Source organism: Nesoenas mayeri, assembly GCF_963082525.1.
Source record: "Nesoenas mayeri genome assembly, chromosome: 1".
Classification (NCBI taxonomy): Eukaryota; Metazoa; Chordata; class Aves; order Columbiformes; family Columbidae; genus Nesoenas; species Nesoenas mayeri.
Window position 1 is genome coordinate 145,628,146 of NC_137541.1, and position 16,133 is coordinate 145,644,278.

The window sequence follows — 16,133 nt, forward strand, 5'->3', positions numbered from 1 at the left end:
ATTAACTATTTGAGAGTTACATTTCTCTGAGAAATGTATTACTTATGTCAGCACATAAGAAGTACTACTGGGTGTATTCAAGGTGTGTTCTTCTCTTGACTAAAAGTATCTATCTCTGGTAATAAAGATGCTAATGCAGTGAAGTGCTTCATTGTGCCGCTTTTCATTTTATTTGTACAGTCTATATAGAAGAAAGTTTAAGATCCTAAAATACAGATCATCAGTCTTTTAAAAAAACACAAGGAGTGCTTTGTTGCTTATTTGTGCTGTTGTCACATATAGACAGCGTTTGACTTGCTTATGCCAAATATACTTGGATAAAATGAGTTTGTGAATGTCAGCATTCACTTACACTTGTAAAATGATTCTCTTGGTCCTCTCCTTTTGCAAAGAGAAATACAAGTTAGGCTTATTGGATTTGGGAACCTTTAAAGGAATAATTATTTGATTTTCTTTATTAATATTCAAGTTTTGAGTTTGTATATTGTCAAGGCTCTGGTAGTTTAGAATTGACTGGTATCTTTGGAAGAAATTTATTTCCCTTATTTTCTGGATGTGGATTCAGGTAGTTGGTGGGTCAGCCTTTGACTGATTGTCCTGTGTGGGTGGTGATAATTGAGACAGTGAGACTGAAACAAAGAACAGTTTTTTGCCCATGTATCTAAGAGGGAGTTAGATGAGATATTAATAGCATCTTGATTAATTGGGTTTTGTAGCTGCAAGCTGTGATAGAACTAGCATCCTAATATTTACTACTTTAATAGACCAGTTTTGGTCTGAGTACTGAATTTCTAAGTGTGAAGCAGGCAATAAGTAAGTCCCCTTTCTTAGATCTGCATTGTGAGCGTGATCAGGTGGAAAAACCTCTGGGCAGTAGACTTGGTCTTTGCTCAATTGTTGAGGTATGAGTCAAGAAGCATGTGTATCTGGGTTACACCTATTGATGAAGGGCAGGAAAAAAGCCACTTGTGCTTAGTTGCAGATGAGAGGTTATTTGTAGCAAGAAAAGAAAATCCTTTTGAAAGACAAACTTGATATAATGAGATCTAATGATCTTATTTCAGATGTCTAGTGAAACTTCTTTTGCCTTTCTTTAAGCCTGGGAGAGTTAACACTAAGACAAGTGGTGGAAATGATTGTTTGCCAACTGCACTGGTATTTTTTTGTTATCTGCTCTAGGGTCTGTCCCTGGGATGAATTGTGTTCCTCCATGTGAATTCTAGCCTTGAAAGATAGTGGTAAAACTTTTCAGTCTGATGGCAAAGCATAGGAAATCATTGTCATACACTGGAAGCTGTGAAGAACTTCCACTTATTTGCTAAGTAAAAATACAGTAGATTTTTTGTTTGCTAAGGGGTGTGTAAAGGAGCAGGTAAGTGCTTCTGACTATAATTTCCTGGTTACTAAATGGCAAGATGCTTGTTTTTACACTTTCATTGTGGGGGCTGCTTTTCATCAGTGGCACTTACTGTGATTTGAAGGGCTAAACACTATCTTTCGGAGGAACAAAGTGAAACAGTTTGGTTATGTTCTTCCAAGAAGTTTTATCAAATCTGACGTCTAAACTTTTAAAGTTAGTGTTGCAAGAACTGAACATGTTTTACTATTGCACCTCCTTTCAAGCAAACAACATGTGTGAAGGTTTTTCCTTTTTCTCCTACTGTGTGGAATAAGGTAATAGTGCTTAATGGTTTGTTAAATGTGTTTTTTGCCCTGGCATCACTTATGTTTTGTGATTGATTTTACATTTTGAGGCTTTTGTTTGTTTTATGCAGATGGCTTCTACTTATGTAAACTGAATGTTTGAACTCTTGATAACCCCGCTTTCCTTTTGCATTTTAGTGCAAAAGATGATATTGATATTGATGCCCTTGCTGCTGAAATAGAAGGTGCAGGAGCTGCAAAGGAGCAAGAGCCTCAGAAATCCAAAGGCAAAAAGAAAAAAGATAAGAAGAAACAGGATTTTGAGTAAGTTTGTGTGGTTGGTGGTGTTTTTTTCCTATTTGTATTATTTTATTCCATTATACAAAATCTCATTTACTTAAGTACCATAACTTCTTTCCTGTTTTAGTGAAGATGATATCCTGAAGGAGCTGGAAGAACTCTCAATAGAGGCGCAAGGAGGGAAAGTTGACAGGGAACCTTCTACAGGAAAGGTGAACACTGAGAGGGAAGTGGGCTATTTAATAGGAAATAGTTGAAATACTAGACACTCCTGTCACAGAAAAGTTCTAGTGTTGCAGTGAAGTTGGAGATCCTGTGTGAAATGTGCAGTTAGCATGTATTTTTAATTGTACTCTATCATATTTGTATAGTAAAGTCAATTGTGAAAGATTTTACTAGAAGCCATGTTATCATACTGATAATTATTCAAAGCCAATCAGAATACATTTGTGGGATGAGGTGTAGTACACTCAGCAGGAACAGTTACTGCTTTCAGACTTTGTCTTCAATAAGTTTTTCTTGACATCTCTTAATGCTGCTACTTAGCTCACACTGGCAACTAATTTTTCATGGCTGATTATTGAATTGGTTACTTAACAGGTTGAAAATGACAATGAAGAAAGCTTATCAAAACAAGATAAAAAAAGAAAAGGAAAGAGTAAAAAAGCCAATCTCGAAAATGACTATGACAGTGAGGAAGTGGAAGATAAAGATAAAAAATCCAAAAAAACTCAGAAGGCAAAACAAGACATGCTTTCTGGCAGCGATGATGATGATCATGAGACACAGCTTAAGAAAAGCAAAGGGAAAACTCAGAAGTCAAATAAAAAGCAAGATCTATTGGAAGAAGATGAAACTAACATTAAGAAAAGCAAAGAGCGTGCAGTGTCTTCTGGTGAAAGTGGCGATGAATCAGATGAGGTCTCCCAGTCTAGAAAAGGACAAAAGAAAACCCAAAAACCAAAGTCTGCTTCTGCTGCCGAAAGTGGGGATGATGAAGTAGAACCTTCATTCAAAGTAAAAACAGTGGCTCAAAAGAAGGCAGAAAAAAAAGAACGTGAAAGGAAAAAACGTGAGGAGGAAAAAGCCAAACTGAGGAAGCAGAAAGAGAAGGAAGAATTAGAAGGTGGTAAAGAACCAGCAAAACCGAAGGAAGCTCCAAAAAAAGCCGAAGAGAAGGCTTCTTCTGAAGTCATGGCAACCCCTGGCCCTGGGGAAAAAGGAGAGACTCCTGCAGGAACAGAAGGTTTGTTACATGGTTTCTAAAACTAATTTAAACACTGTAGCTTTTATAAGAAGGCCAAAGAGGTGGAAGGCAGTGAGGGTGACTTGCTGCTTTATTCTGCATCAAGAATACCAGACATTTGGTAGGCTTGTCTGCCTCTTTCTGCTGGCTGTTTTTCTGGCCTGTAGTTTATTCAGGTACATGGGAAAACAAAAGCCAGATGGTGAATTCTCATTACAGTATGTGCTTACAATTCTGTATTGCAAACATACTTTTTCACTTCGCAGTTACTCTGTTACTTTAAGACTTCAGGCCTTGACTATGTAACTTAAGAGACAGCTTTGCTTTTTTTCCATTATGAAGTGCTTATGTAGTAGACAGCCGGTGTTCCTTGTTTGGTGTTATTTGTTATATTTGAAACTTTAATTGTATTTAGACTATCTTTAAAACTTCTGGGATCTCTGAGTGTATGCCTTCTCTTTCTGTAGCTGATGACAATGAGGGGGACAAAAAGAAAAAAGACAAGAAAAAAAAGAAAGGTGAGAAAGAAGAAAAAGAGAAAGAAAAAGAGAAGAAAAAGGGTCCCAGTAAAGCCACGGTTAAAGCTATGCAAGAGGCCTTGGCTAGAATGAAAGAGGAGGAGGAAAGGGCAAGAAGAGAGGAGGAAGAACGCATAAGACGACTGGAGGAACTAGAAGCAAAACGCAAAGAGGAGGTACCGTGTATCTTAATCTCTGATAGAATAAGGGAGAGGATAATCTTTAACCTTTACCCTTGCTGGTGGAGTTGGTGGATTAGTCCTTGATGTTTCTGGTCAATAGAGTATACACTTGGCCAGCTTTTGTGTAAAGCATGCTTTAAAATTTCTGTGTGTTTTTTAACCTTTTTTTTTTCTAGGAACGATTAGAGCAAGAGAGAAAAGAAAGAAAGAAACAGAAGGAAAAAGAGAGGAAGGAGCGTTTGAAGAAGGAGGGAAAACTTTTAACAAAAGCTCAACGAGAAGCCCGAGCCAGAGCAGAGGCTACTCTTAAACTACTCCAAGCTCAGGGTAAGTAGTAAAGTGTAATGTAATAATAATAAAATTAATATTCCTTAGTGCTCTGTGGTGTGGTGGGGTTTTTTTCTATCTGGAGCTAGGAGGGCAAATAGTGAGTAATTCCATGTAAAGCTGGTATGTTGTTCAAGAAGGCAGTGTGTGTGGCATCTTCAGTTTTTTAAGTAGTTTTGAATGTCTTCATATTTTCATGGTATGCTTTAAATATCCAATCTTTTCCACTTGCAGTTTAAAGATGTTAGTTATGGAACTTGTGAAAAATCACTTTTTTCCATTGCTTAGTCCAAAGGCCAGGAGAAGCAGGTAGACTGTGCTGCGAGTCTTGTAAGACTGGTGATCTGGATCCTCTTGGATTAATTACTGTGGTAGCTTAAGCAAGCACGTTGTTTTGTCTCAAGGTAGCTAATGCACAGGAACATATCCTCTTGCATTGGCTGCAGGAGAAGGGTATAGAGGAGCTTTCCTGCTTTTCCGTCAAATATAATCTGTTTCCATTGCAGTGTATTTTAAACCCATGTCCAAATTTGTTCCTGGTAACTTGTTTGTAGCTAAGGAAAGAAATGAATTCCTGAGTGTTGAGTATCCTCCTTTTTGTATTTGTTGAGAATGCTATCTGACACTTTGCTAGGTAAGGGTAGGACTGTGTAGCTTGTATAATGTTTGGACCTCTTAAACACATACAAAGGCCATTTCTCTTCAGTTGTTGCTGTAGTTATTAGAATTCTTCTATTTGTTTGCTGCCACAACCAGTTTTTTGTCATATCGACACTGTTAATCATACAGTACCTGAAGGAATTTTGAGTGTTTCGGAAGTTGCGTCAGTAATTAAATTATTAACTCGTCTTTGCACCAAACTTCTGCTTTTAATTGAATCCCATCCAGCATTACAGGACTGTCTATCTGATGAGTTGAAGATGAAGCTGATTAAATGAACCTGGCATTATTTTAGTATGTAAAAACATCTATGTTGCTAAAAAAGCCACCAACCAACCAAAAGAACCCCAAACCAACCACCCAAAAAAACCTAACCAAACAAAAAACCCCCAAACAAATCCATAACAAAACCAAAACACGAAAACCCTAACACTGAGCAAAAGGGAAAGCAACCTTAAGTCTTTAAGAAGAGCTGTGTCTCTTGACTGCTCTAGCTTGTCTGAAACTGGGATGACTGGCAGACTGTTTTTAAGTGAGTTTTAGCATAGCAGACTTTAAATTGATATACACTTGTTAAATTTGAGGTATATTTGTTCATGAAATCCCATGTAAGTATGTGATAGCTTCAAACCTGGAGTCTTAGTCAGATTGTATGTTTATTTTTTTTTCCCCTTACCTTTTATTAATAGTAATATAACTTCTTTTTGAGAGCGTTCAGAGTATCTGAAGAATTATACTTTGCTCAAGTTTTGCAGCTTTTGAAAATTAGACTTTCTAAAAAGATAAAATATGCATTGAACCTGTTTTTCACTCCACCTCGCAACTATGGCAAATTTGTTCTCATTTAAACCAAGGCTTATGTTTAGTAATTATTCACCTAGATTTTCTTTCTAACAATTTTTTGCAGGTGTTGAAGTGCCATCCAAAGACTCCGTGCCAAAGAAGAGGCCAATATATGAAGACAAAAAGAAAAAGAAGCAGCAACAGACGGAAAATAAAGAAGGTGTGGTTTGCATATAGGGATACTTAATAGATTAGTCACGTTTCCCGAAGTGTTTGTGGAATCAATCAGATAATTCTAAACTAATTGCACTTCAGGATGACTCTCAGGTTCTTTTGACACCCCTGCCCCCACATTCAAGTGCTGATGCATTAAGATCATAAAGCTGTTTTGAAGGCTATGCAGTTCTTCATTTTACAGTCTACTTGACTGTTATATTTTTTCCTAACCTGGGTATTGTCTTTAGAATTTCTAAATGTTTGAGACATACAGAATGGCTGCCTAGGAACGTGAGGTTGAATGCTTTGTCTGCATATGTAGGTTAAATGTGATGTAGCGCAAGTAATAATGACTTGTAATTAAGTCTAAGTTGATGTCCCAGGATGAAAGGGGATTGATCCTAGTTTTAGTACATTTAAGTTGGAGACAGGTTTTTTCTTGTATCTAAAAACCAGTTTTCAGTTTCCCAAATGTGAATAGTTCAGAGAGCTGGCATTTTTGAAAACACAGAATTTATTGCACTAGTTAGACACTGAATGTGTCAGAATTCTTTACTTTTGTGCTTCGTGGCTTTCTTGTAGAAGGGTTACTGTAGCTCTTCTCAAGACTATGTCTTAGTTTAAAAATGCCAAAACCTCCTTTCATTAGTTTTTCGTTATTTAGATCTTTGGTGTTTTATGTGGTTTGTTTTTGGTTTTTGTATGTTTTTTGTTTGCTTATTTTTTACATTTGACATGAGTTAATTTGGCTACTTGCCACTTAAAGAATGTGTGTAAAGAATTGAGAATGGTGCTCATCTGAATTGTGTCAGTGTGGGTTTTTTAATATGAGGAACAGTAGAGCAAGAATGGGTAATTTATTAGTATTACTTAATTTTTCTCTTTTCTTTTAAAGAAAGGGAGGTTTTTTAATGTTGAAAAGCAATGGTAATCCTCTTGGCCAATAACTGACCTATCACATAAATCTATTTAACTACTTAGAAGGCCAAATGTTTTTCAAATAAGCTACATGCTCTTTGTTTTAGCTCAGTAAGTGGGAGTTTAGTTCGTTTGGCGTTATGTAAATTCAGATTTTGTTTACTTGTAACAGCACAGCTTAAAAATAGAACTTCAATGTGAAGGTGTTTGTCTAAGTTGCTTTGCACTTTGGAAGAGCAATTTGCTTTCTTGCAATTTCAGAAAGCGTGGAGGTAACTTCCCCAGCTGAAGATGCTGTGGAACTGGAAGCACAAGTAAAAGAAGAGATTCCTCTTCCAGTAGAGCCTGGTTAGTAGTAATGCTAATAAACTTAAACATGTAAGACTGTGTGACAGTACTGCATGGTACCTTGTTGGATGGGGTCTGAATGGCCATCCTTTCTTGAGGTACTTGTTTTATTTTCTTTTCCTAAGGGAGGAACTGATGAAATTTTATGGAATAAAAAGACATGAAGCTTCAAAATGAGAATGTAAAGATCCCTTATACTGGGTGAACTCAATTGTCTTAAGCAGCTGTCTTAAATAAGCATATTCAGTGGCACCCTTGACTTTTCATTTGCTTTCTAAAAGGCTTTTTGTCACTGGTTAGGTGGGGGTAGGAAGGGAATATGCTGCTTCTAGTATTGATACTGCAATATTCACAGTGATCGTGTTCTTGATTCCAAATGTTTTGCTTTCACAAGTGTGGAATGCAGTGGGTATGGGTTAGTTTGTGAAACTGCCTAGCAGGTGATTGTTGCCCTCATTTTTGCCTACATATAGTACTTGTTTTGGCAAAATTACATGGTACTGGACTTCCTCCTCAGCAAGGGGGCTGTTTCAGTTTTGACTCTTATTCTTAAGTCAGACAAATACAAAATTTCCAGCAGTTTGAAAACAAAGCTGAACGTGTACTCTAATTCTAGCTTGACTTATCTCTTGAAGGAGCAGTTCCATTGCCATGAAAAAGAAGGGCTCACTGGCAGAACATTAGTTCTGAGTTGATATTCTAGCAGTCTGAAAGTGAAATAAAGAGCTGAAATTTCAAAGTACTCCATGTGTTGTAACATAGATATTGTTTAATGCCTCTTCCATTTGTCTGTTACTAAGAGCTGCAGTCCCTTCGTATATCTGACTGAATTCCTGCTGGAATTAATATATTTAATGCTTCTGGAATCCATGGTGTAATTACGTTATGTCACCTGGAGTCTTAAAATAGCACTTCTAATAGACAATTTATTATTTTCCTGCTAATTAAAATGAATACTGTAACCCAAGTTGTTCTCTTGTTTTTTGGTTACTTTGTTACACATGGCTAGCTGTTAATTCAGCATCTCCTCTCATGGTTGTGGTAAAGGTTCGTGTGGTGGGCATTATGCAGGCACTTGCATGAGATGCAGACAGGAACTAGATGTGTAGCTCAGCTATGTCTTCCAAAAGTATGTTTTTCTAGGCAAAGATGCTAGCACTAGAAGATTTATTTATTGATTTGATTGAGGAGAGAACCCTGAAGGTTATTTCTGAAATATGCAGCATTTTCTGTTTAGGGAGTATGGAGATAATTTGGTAGAATTTTGGTAGCAGCAAAATTGTAAGTTGCAATTGTCAGTATGTCAAAGGCAGGGTTCTCTAAAAATGTTTTTTGCTGGGCTGTTTCTTTCTTTTCCTTTAATGTTGATTTCTTAGTTTCAGAAGAAAAGGAGGAAGAAGAAGAAACAGAAGATGCAGGTTTGGATGACTGGGAAGCTATGGTTAGTGATGAAGATGTGGAGAAAGGTGGGCATATAAATACCAAACAGATGTTTTTTTCTGATTAAGAGGTTTCTTTGGGCTGAGCTTTTTGTTTTGTTTGAAAACAATATTGTATTTAGATTCTCCCCCTACCCCATTAGATAAATTGTGAGGAAAGTGTGATGATAAATAGAAGATCCTCTTCTCAAAGGCGGAGCTTTTAAAAACTGTGCAAATACTGCCTAAGATGACCCTATGGGAAATACTCATGCGCAGTTATCACCTAAAATCATTTGGAATCTTTTGTTTTTTATGGGAGTAAAAATCCTCTCCACTTACTGTGTTTAAACCAATTCTGGGAATTTAGGGAAACTTTTTGCTTGGCACTGTGTTTCTCTAGTAACCATTCCAAAACTGTAACAGTTTTACTACACAAATCTGACAAGATCTAGGAGAGTACCTTCGAGACAAATTCCCAAAGAAGCTGGTGACTAAGATGGTGTGAAAGTTAGTGTGCATGTGGTACAGTAAGTTCTAGATACCTTCTCTCATCTGCTTCTTTGAGAGGCAGGTGTAAAGAATTGGCAGAACATTCATATTCCTGTGCATATCTGCTAAAGCCCATATTTTGTGTGCTGCCAACAGCAACATTTATGGAGAAGTTAGAGCTGTACAAGAATGTAGGGGTAACTGCTCAGGGGTTTTCTTGCAGTGGTGGAGAAACTGTTGGTGCAAGTCTTTGTTTCTTAACATCAAAGACTATTCATCAAGTATTGTTTGACTTGCTCATCCCTATGCATCCAGTGCTCTCAAGTGTAATGCTTTTATATACATGTATGTACAGCAGTATGGATTTTATTTGAGCACGAGTGTGTGTTTCTGTGGCGCTGGCCTGTTCTGCTTTGAGTACTGAGGGCAGCTCACAGTCTGGAAAGTCTGTTTTAGTCTGTCACCACTGTGCTAGAGATACTGTCACATCCCACTTGTTGCTGCTTGGATTTGAAGGATCTGCCAGTGTGATCCAGAAAAAGAGCCTTCCTGGAAATTAGATTTAGTGTATTACTAAGCTGATGGACTTTCAGCATAGCAAGGAAACATAACTAATCTCTAAGGACAGTGAGCCTCCTGGCAGCTCTGTAAGGAAGAGAATGCATGGCTTCAGATTCTTCATTAGCTTGTCTCTTAGGATTTTGCAAGTATGATAAATAGGAAGCTTTCAAAGAAAGAAAATTACTGTTTTTTTTGTAGTTACTTTTGCTTGTTTACTGAAGAATTCCTCTGAAAAAATATGAATCTTCTTTGAACAGTTGAGGAAAACCTTAATATGAGATTTTTTTCAGATATGTGCAAGAAACCATGTGTTCTGATTGTTGCTTCTACTTAGATGTGAATTTCTGATCAGTAATACACAGAATCCATATTGTGTTGAATTTGGAGTATTTGGGCTTTCTGCTTAAAGTCATTAGTGCATTCATTCCTTTATGAAGTGCACACAGCTTTAAAGAACGTCACTTCATCTGAGTATTGGTAAGTGATGTCAAGCATAAGTGCACTGATAATATTATTCCTCTCCCAACCCAAGCTCCCTCTGCTTGAATGGATTCTAAATACAAGCCAGCAGCTCTGAACGCATTTTTTTATATTGAAAGTTAAAAATGATCTTGACTAGCACTTCTTGAATGGAACCTACTCTCAGTCCTCACCCTTCTATAGTAGTCTTTTTTTTTGTACTCTTCCCCACAAGTGTGAATTTAGATAATTATTTTCCTTTTTTTTTGACAGAGAGCAAACCGGTTCACATTGAAGTCAAAGAACAAAATGAAGTGGAGGAGGAAGAGGAGGAGGAGGAAGATGAGGAGGAAGAGGAAGAAGAGAGTGAAGAATCTGAAGATAGTGAAGGGAGTGAAGATGAGGATGAGAAGACTTCAGATGAGAGAGAGGCAGACTCCCAAGCTATTGGAAAACAATCTGTGGAGAAGAAGCCCAGCAAGGAAATTAGCTCTGATTCAGAGTATGACTCTGATGATGACCGCACTAAGGAGGAGAGAGCTTATGACAAAGCTAAACGGAGAATTGAGGTATTAAGACAAAGCTTTATTTGAACAGCTGGACCCTATCTTGTCTAAGAAACAACTTGATATTCAGTTCATTGAAAAGCCTTTAAAACCATATTTGTCAAAATGACCACTGTGTCCTGACTGATTTTAAGGCAGGTCCAGAAAATTGGATTAATTAAGAGAAAATACCTGGTTTTGCCTGAAGATGAATTATTTGGTTTTAGATAACTTGATTGCAAAGAATGTGCACTTCAGTGTTGTTCCCATCCACCTTTCCCCCTCCTGGAGAAAGAGGCCTTTATCCTTTACAGATACGTATTTTGGAGTTTTAGAAGATGTATTTCTAACCTGTTCAGCATTTTTGACTGCTAACATGTTTGGTTTCCTTACTCAAGATGCTTCTTTAGAATGCACGACCAACAAAGCTACATGTTAGTGGATATAACAACTTAGCATACTACACTGTAACCAAAATAAAAAACCCCAACCAAACAAAAACTTAACTATTAGTTTTAAATTTTTTGTTTACCAAAAGAGGGATGACAGACCCTGAGTTACATTGAAAATTTAAGTCCCACAGTTAACTCTGTTTTATGTATGTAATCAAGTCAAGAGGTGAGCTGTGAGTTTTGATTTATATTTACCATTTTTTCTGTGTCTTTTACATAGAAGCGGCGAGCTGAAAACAGCAAAAATATGAACACTGAAAAGCTCAGAGCACCAGTTATCTGTGTCCTGGGGCACGTAGACACAGGCAAGACCAAAATTTTAGATAAGGTAAGATACGAGTGTGAAGGCAGTGCCTGTGCATCTTGTTTATGCATGTGATTTTTGTGGCTGAAAACAGAAAGAATTCAAAGGTACTCAGAGAGGTTACTTTAGTCTCTTACATGTAAGTATTTCTGGTCTTTTTGTCTTTAGCTCCGGCATACTCATGTACAGGACAGTGAAGCTGGTGGTATCACTCAGCAGATCGGTGCAACTAATGTTCCACTTGAAGCTATTAATGAGCAAACTAAAATGGTGAAAAATGTAAGTTATAGCACTTCAAAGGCTTTTTTTTTTGATTATAAAATGTAAAATAGTTAAGACCTTGTGAGATTTCCTGACATGGACAGATGTACCTTTCTCCTGCATCTCTAATATTAGAGTTGATTGTTTTTTAATTCCTATCCTCCTCCCCCAAAGGGGAGGCTCTCATTTTTCATTTGATACATTTGGTTTTAGTTAATGCATTGCCAACTCTTCAGAAAAATACACTAATACTGCTTACTCTGTTCTGGATAGTACACATATGTACATAGACTGCTTATTTGTTGATGTTTTGACTGGAAATTGAGACTTCTGAAACTTGTGTGTATTTTCTGTTAAAAACTTAGCTTGTTGCTTTATGTGCCAAAATTGGACCAGTTCCTGAGTGATGGATTTTATTGTTTTGCAGAAATAGTAACTGTTCTGTATTGCTTGTTTTGGATACTATATGCTGTATTGCTTGTTTTGGATACTCTATGCTGTATTGCTTGCAGCAGCTGGCTGAAAAACCTTGGAAGTGATAGCTTTTTCCAAGACTTTACTCGATTTATTAAAAATGTAAAGTCAGTGGAGAGGAGGAAATAATCAAGACAAGGATGGTAAATCTTACTCGCCTGAACCTTTTTATCCTCTGAATTTTAGCTGAGCTTAAGGCCACTTAAAAAGATGCAGCACATTCCCCTAGATATTTTTTTCTTTAATATTGAAATGAGCTTGACTGATTTGGTTTATGGAGGGTGCTGGCCTTTCTTAAAATATGTATCTGGATTTTTAAGTGAAGACTGTCAGTAATGTTGCCAGCTCTTATGTGTTTTTCTTCTTCTTGTGTGGTCTTTACAAGATGGCTAATATTTTGAAATGTTAGTTTGACAGAGAGAACATAAAAATCCCAGGCATGCTGATAATCGACACTCCAGGACATGAGTCTTTCAGGTAATGTTTTCTCACAATATAGTACTTCCCAGATTTGATGGCTAAAGTGTGTGGATATGTTTTTACCAGAGTGCTGGGTCTTTGCCTAATGCATTGAGTTTCTTCTTATTTAAAAACAAACAAAACCCAACCAAACAAAAAAAACACCCAAACAACCTGAAGTAGAGGAATAAGTGGATTTTCTTAGGTGGCAGATGCTTTGTTAATCTGGTTAATTGCTGGCCTTTTGTATCTGATTAATTTTCTGTCTTCATGCCACTTGAGCCATGAATATCTGAAGAAGCATATAAATAACTTTTTTCTTAATAGCTAGCATAAGAGGAAAGACATAAGCAGAGCATTAGCTGGAGAAGAAAAAGGGAGGATTTTAGGTGACCCAGGTACTCTGCTGTGAAAAATTAAAACTTCTGTCCCAGTGTCTGGTTCATAGTGGCCTGGTTAAGGTAACAGAGTTTGTAAGACTGGAAGTTTGCAATTGCACAAGTCAGCTGAGTCTTTGCAGACATCACATGCTGTATAGGAACACCAGTGGCGTGCAGGCAAGCTACTAAATCAGCTTTTAAGTTTAAAACATGATGTGCACAACTGTACTCACTGAGGTAGAGCTCAGGCAAAATCTCCAAATGGAGAGATTAAGACTTTGATGTGACATTCTTAAACATAAACCCCTGCAAGTGTTGGAATGCTGTGTCTTATGGCACTTGGTAGTGTTGTAATCAGTTCCTTGGCATCACACTATTTAGAGCTCATCATCTCCTAGCCAGGTTTTGTTTGGCCCCAAAGATGCCTGATAATCGTAGTGTTTATGTAGTACTGTATAACAAATGGTCTTGTTCAGATTTTGCACTCCTATATTTCACTGTGACATCTCAGTTCTCACTCAGGAAAAAATCAGAAAGTATCTTAACTTGCAAAAATATATATAATAGGAAAACTCCTGGGAGAATAATAGTTTCTTATTTTTGCATACACATACTTGAATATATTCTGTTAAATGAAATTTGCAGAGTGTAATTTGAATATTTTTTGATGTAGTTTACATTTTCGAGGGAAAAACTACTTGATCAGCTTTAGCTTTTTATTGGTCAATGTAAGTTTGACGTTGTTTGTATTTTTATTAAAGTTCTGTTGCTATACACTGATTTTTATTTATTTTTTTTTTTCAATGCCACAGCAATCTAAGAAATAGAGGAAGCTCACTTTGTGATATTGCTATACTTGTAGTTGACATCATGCATGGTTTGGAGCCGCAGACAATTGAATCAATAAATCTGTTGAAATCGAAGAAATGCCCCTTTATAGTAGCTCTCAACAAGGTAGAAGAGCTTTTTACTCTTAACAGTTTGTTTTTTCTACTCTAATAGTGTATTTAGCATCTGACAATTTTCTGTGTTTTTCCATGAACTTGAATTGTGTGTGTGAAGTCTGAAGCGGTGGTTCTTAGATCCTCTGTTGCGTTTTGTATGTCATTGATGGCTTTACAGGAGCTTTACAGAAAAGTCTATTAGTTCTTCTCAGAGTCCTTGCTGCTAAATTTCTTTACCGTATAGAACTTCTGTATGTTGTTCACGCTTCTGGAAGCTGTATGTCAGTTGTGGGTTGGCTTTTGTTGCATGCACTTACATGGATTTGTGTGCATTTTTCTGATAAAATTGAAAGAAAAGCTTTATGCTGGCAAGTCTTACTTCATTTTAGCTACTGATACTTGTTAGTTTGACTGAACTACAACACTGGCTTTTAAGCTCATGGAAAAGTAAAAAATAACCAGGATCACTGGTGGGAAGTTATTTCACTCTTTGCAATATTAGATGGTAAAGCCAGTTATTTTCAGCCTTGTTTTTAGAAATCCTCTGCCTGAGAAATTATACTGGCTATTTGTGATGACTTACATGAATTGTAATAAGGAAATTGCATGTGTCCAATGGCTTTGGATGCTACCTGGCATGCTGACAGAACTTACAGAAGTGTATTGCCATGCAGTGTAAAAACTGCAGTATACTTAAAGAAATGAAATGAGCATCAACGCTGAAGACTAGAACTGAGGAAGCCATTATCTCATTGCTGGAAACAGCTGCTTTAAAAAAAAGACAAAACAAACACTCCCCCCCAAAAAACCCCACAAACCCTACACCACACCAAACAAAACAACAAAAAAACCCAAACAAACAAAAACATAAAAAAACCAAACCCCAAAACTATTGCATGGAGAAGTGCTCAGGCCAATGGCGAGCCTGAGATTAAACAGCCAAAAGTTCTTACATTTCAGGTTATAGTTCTATTACTTGACCAGGTTATAATCCATTTTCTAAAGATGTCTTTTCAGTTTGTACAACAACTATAGGAGTTCTTGGACTAAGTCTGTCCTGCTTCGAAAACTTACTTAGAGAAGCATATCTGAAGTACACAGTTGTCTTTTGAACAACCCCCCTGTGATCCCTTCTCTGTAGCAAAATAGCAAAGGGTCCAAATTCACCAGCAAGTTTTAAAAGTTCTTTGTAAAACTAGTACAGTTTATTTAAAAATAACCAAACCCTTCATGATGTTTTTTGTGGATGTGAAGCAATATGTGGGTCTCTTTCTTCTGAATGTTTTACCTTAACCTTGATGCAATTAATGTATATGACCTTATCCTGTATGAACCTAGATTATTATAGCTTGATTTTTATTTTTAAACCTGAAGTAGTATTGCTATAATGAAATACTGTCTAACATTGGGTAAATACATAAACAGAGATAAATATAGCAGCTAAAGCAAACTAAAGGATTTAATTTGATTACTGGAGCAAATAGATGATGTTAGCTGGTAAAGTATTTCTCATGCATGATGTGGCATTAGCATAAAGATGCCCCATAGTAAGTTGTGTAAGATGACATGTTACTGTGTTTTCAAGATTGATAGGTTATATGACTGGAAAAAAAGCCCAGATACAGATGTAGCTGTCACCCTAAAGAAGCAGAAAAAGAATACGAAAGATGAATTTGAGGAACGTGCAAAAGCTATCATAGTGGAATTTGCGAAACAGGTAGGCTGGAGTAGTCAAGGTTCTTTGGTTAACAAAAGTGATAGTCAACGTGGTGGGTGGGTGGCTTGTGTCTGTGTTTTTGTTCTGGGTTTGTGAGTGGTTTGTTTCTTTTCTTTCCACAAAACAACTTGGAATATCAAGAAAATGGTTGCATCTCTTCTGAGATGTTGGTGTTTACCTCTCATAAACCAAACTTTGTTGTTGTTAAATCCCTTTTAACTGCTCCATCCTTAAGAGTGGAGAAGAGTAGCGGCTAATTGCTGTGTGTGGTCAATGAAGTCATGAATAGCAGATGAAGTTTTCCGTCCCTGTTCTTTCCCTCCCGGGGAATCACCTGAGAGAGTCCTGTCTGTCTCTTGTTCCCTTGGATGCTGGTGGGGCATGAATCCCATCAGTTCTGGGAACTTCTGTGGGTGACATACAATGCTGTCTAGAAGCTCGATGTGGTAATGAGCTTCATAGATTTATCTCATACTGCTTCCAAATGTGGGCTGGGGCTTTGTGTTGCATAGCATACTGTCAGCA

At 37.1% G+C, this 16,133-nt stretch overlaps 1 protein-coding gene across 3 annotated transcripts in view; it reads left to right on the plus strand.

Moving 5' to 3' along the window:
* EIF5B (eukaryotic translation initiation factor 5B) overlaps nucleotides 1-16,133 on the plus strand; it is a 37,773-nt gene that overhangs the window by 12,449 nt on the left and 9,191 nt on the right. For all 3 annotated transcript variants that reach the window (XR_013921962.1, XM_080341622.1, XM_080341623.1), the window contains exons 2-15: nucleotides 1,843-1,968; nucleotides 2,072-2,156; nucleotides 2,545-3,190; nucleotides 3,658-3,884; nucleotides 4,067-4,217; nucleotides 5,785-5,880; nucleotides 7,056-7,142; nucleotides 8,519-8,608; nucleotides 10,346-10,641; nucleotides 11,290-11,397; nucleotides 11,542-11,652; nucleotides 12,518-12,585; nucleotides 13,760-13,901; nucleotides 15,477-15,608. Coding sequence is in view for 2 of the 3 variants with exons in the window: in XM_080341622.1 (XP_080197748.1) it covers nucleotides 1,843-1,968; nucleotides 2,072-2,156; nucleotides 2,545-3,190; nucleotides 3,658-3,884; nucleotides 4,067-4,217; nucleotides 5,785-5,880; nucleotides 7,056-7,142; nucleotides 8,519-8,608; nucleotides 10,346-10,641; nucleotides 11,290-11,397; nucleotides 11,542-11,652; nucleotides 12,518-12,585; nucleotides 13,760-13,901; nucleotides 15,477-15,608 (2,365 nt within the window). In the remaining variant the exon portion in view is untranslated. The remainder of the gene's footprint in view (nucleotides 1-1,842; nucleotides 1,969-2,071; nucleotides 2,157-2,544; nucleotides 3,191-3,657; nucleotides 3,885-4,066; nucleotides 4,218-5,784; nucleotides 5,881-7,055; nucleotides 7,143-8,518; nucleotides 8,609-10,345; nucleotides 10,642-11,289; nucleotides 11,398-11,541; nucleotides 11,653-12,517; nucleotides 12,586-13,759; nucleotides 13,902-15,476; nucleotides 15,609-16,133) is intronic.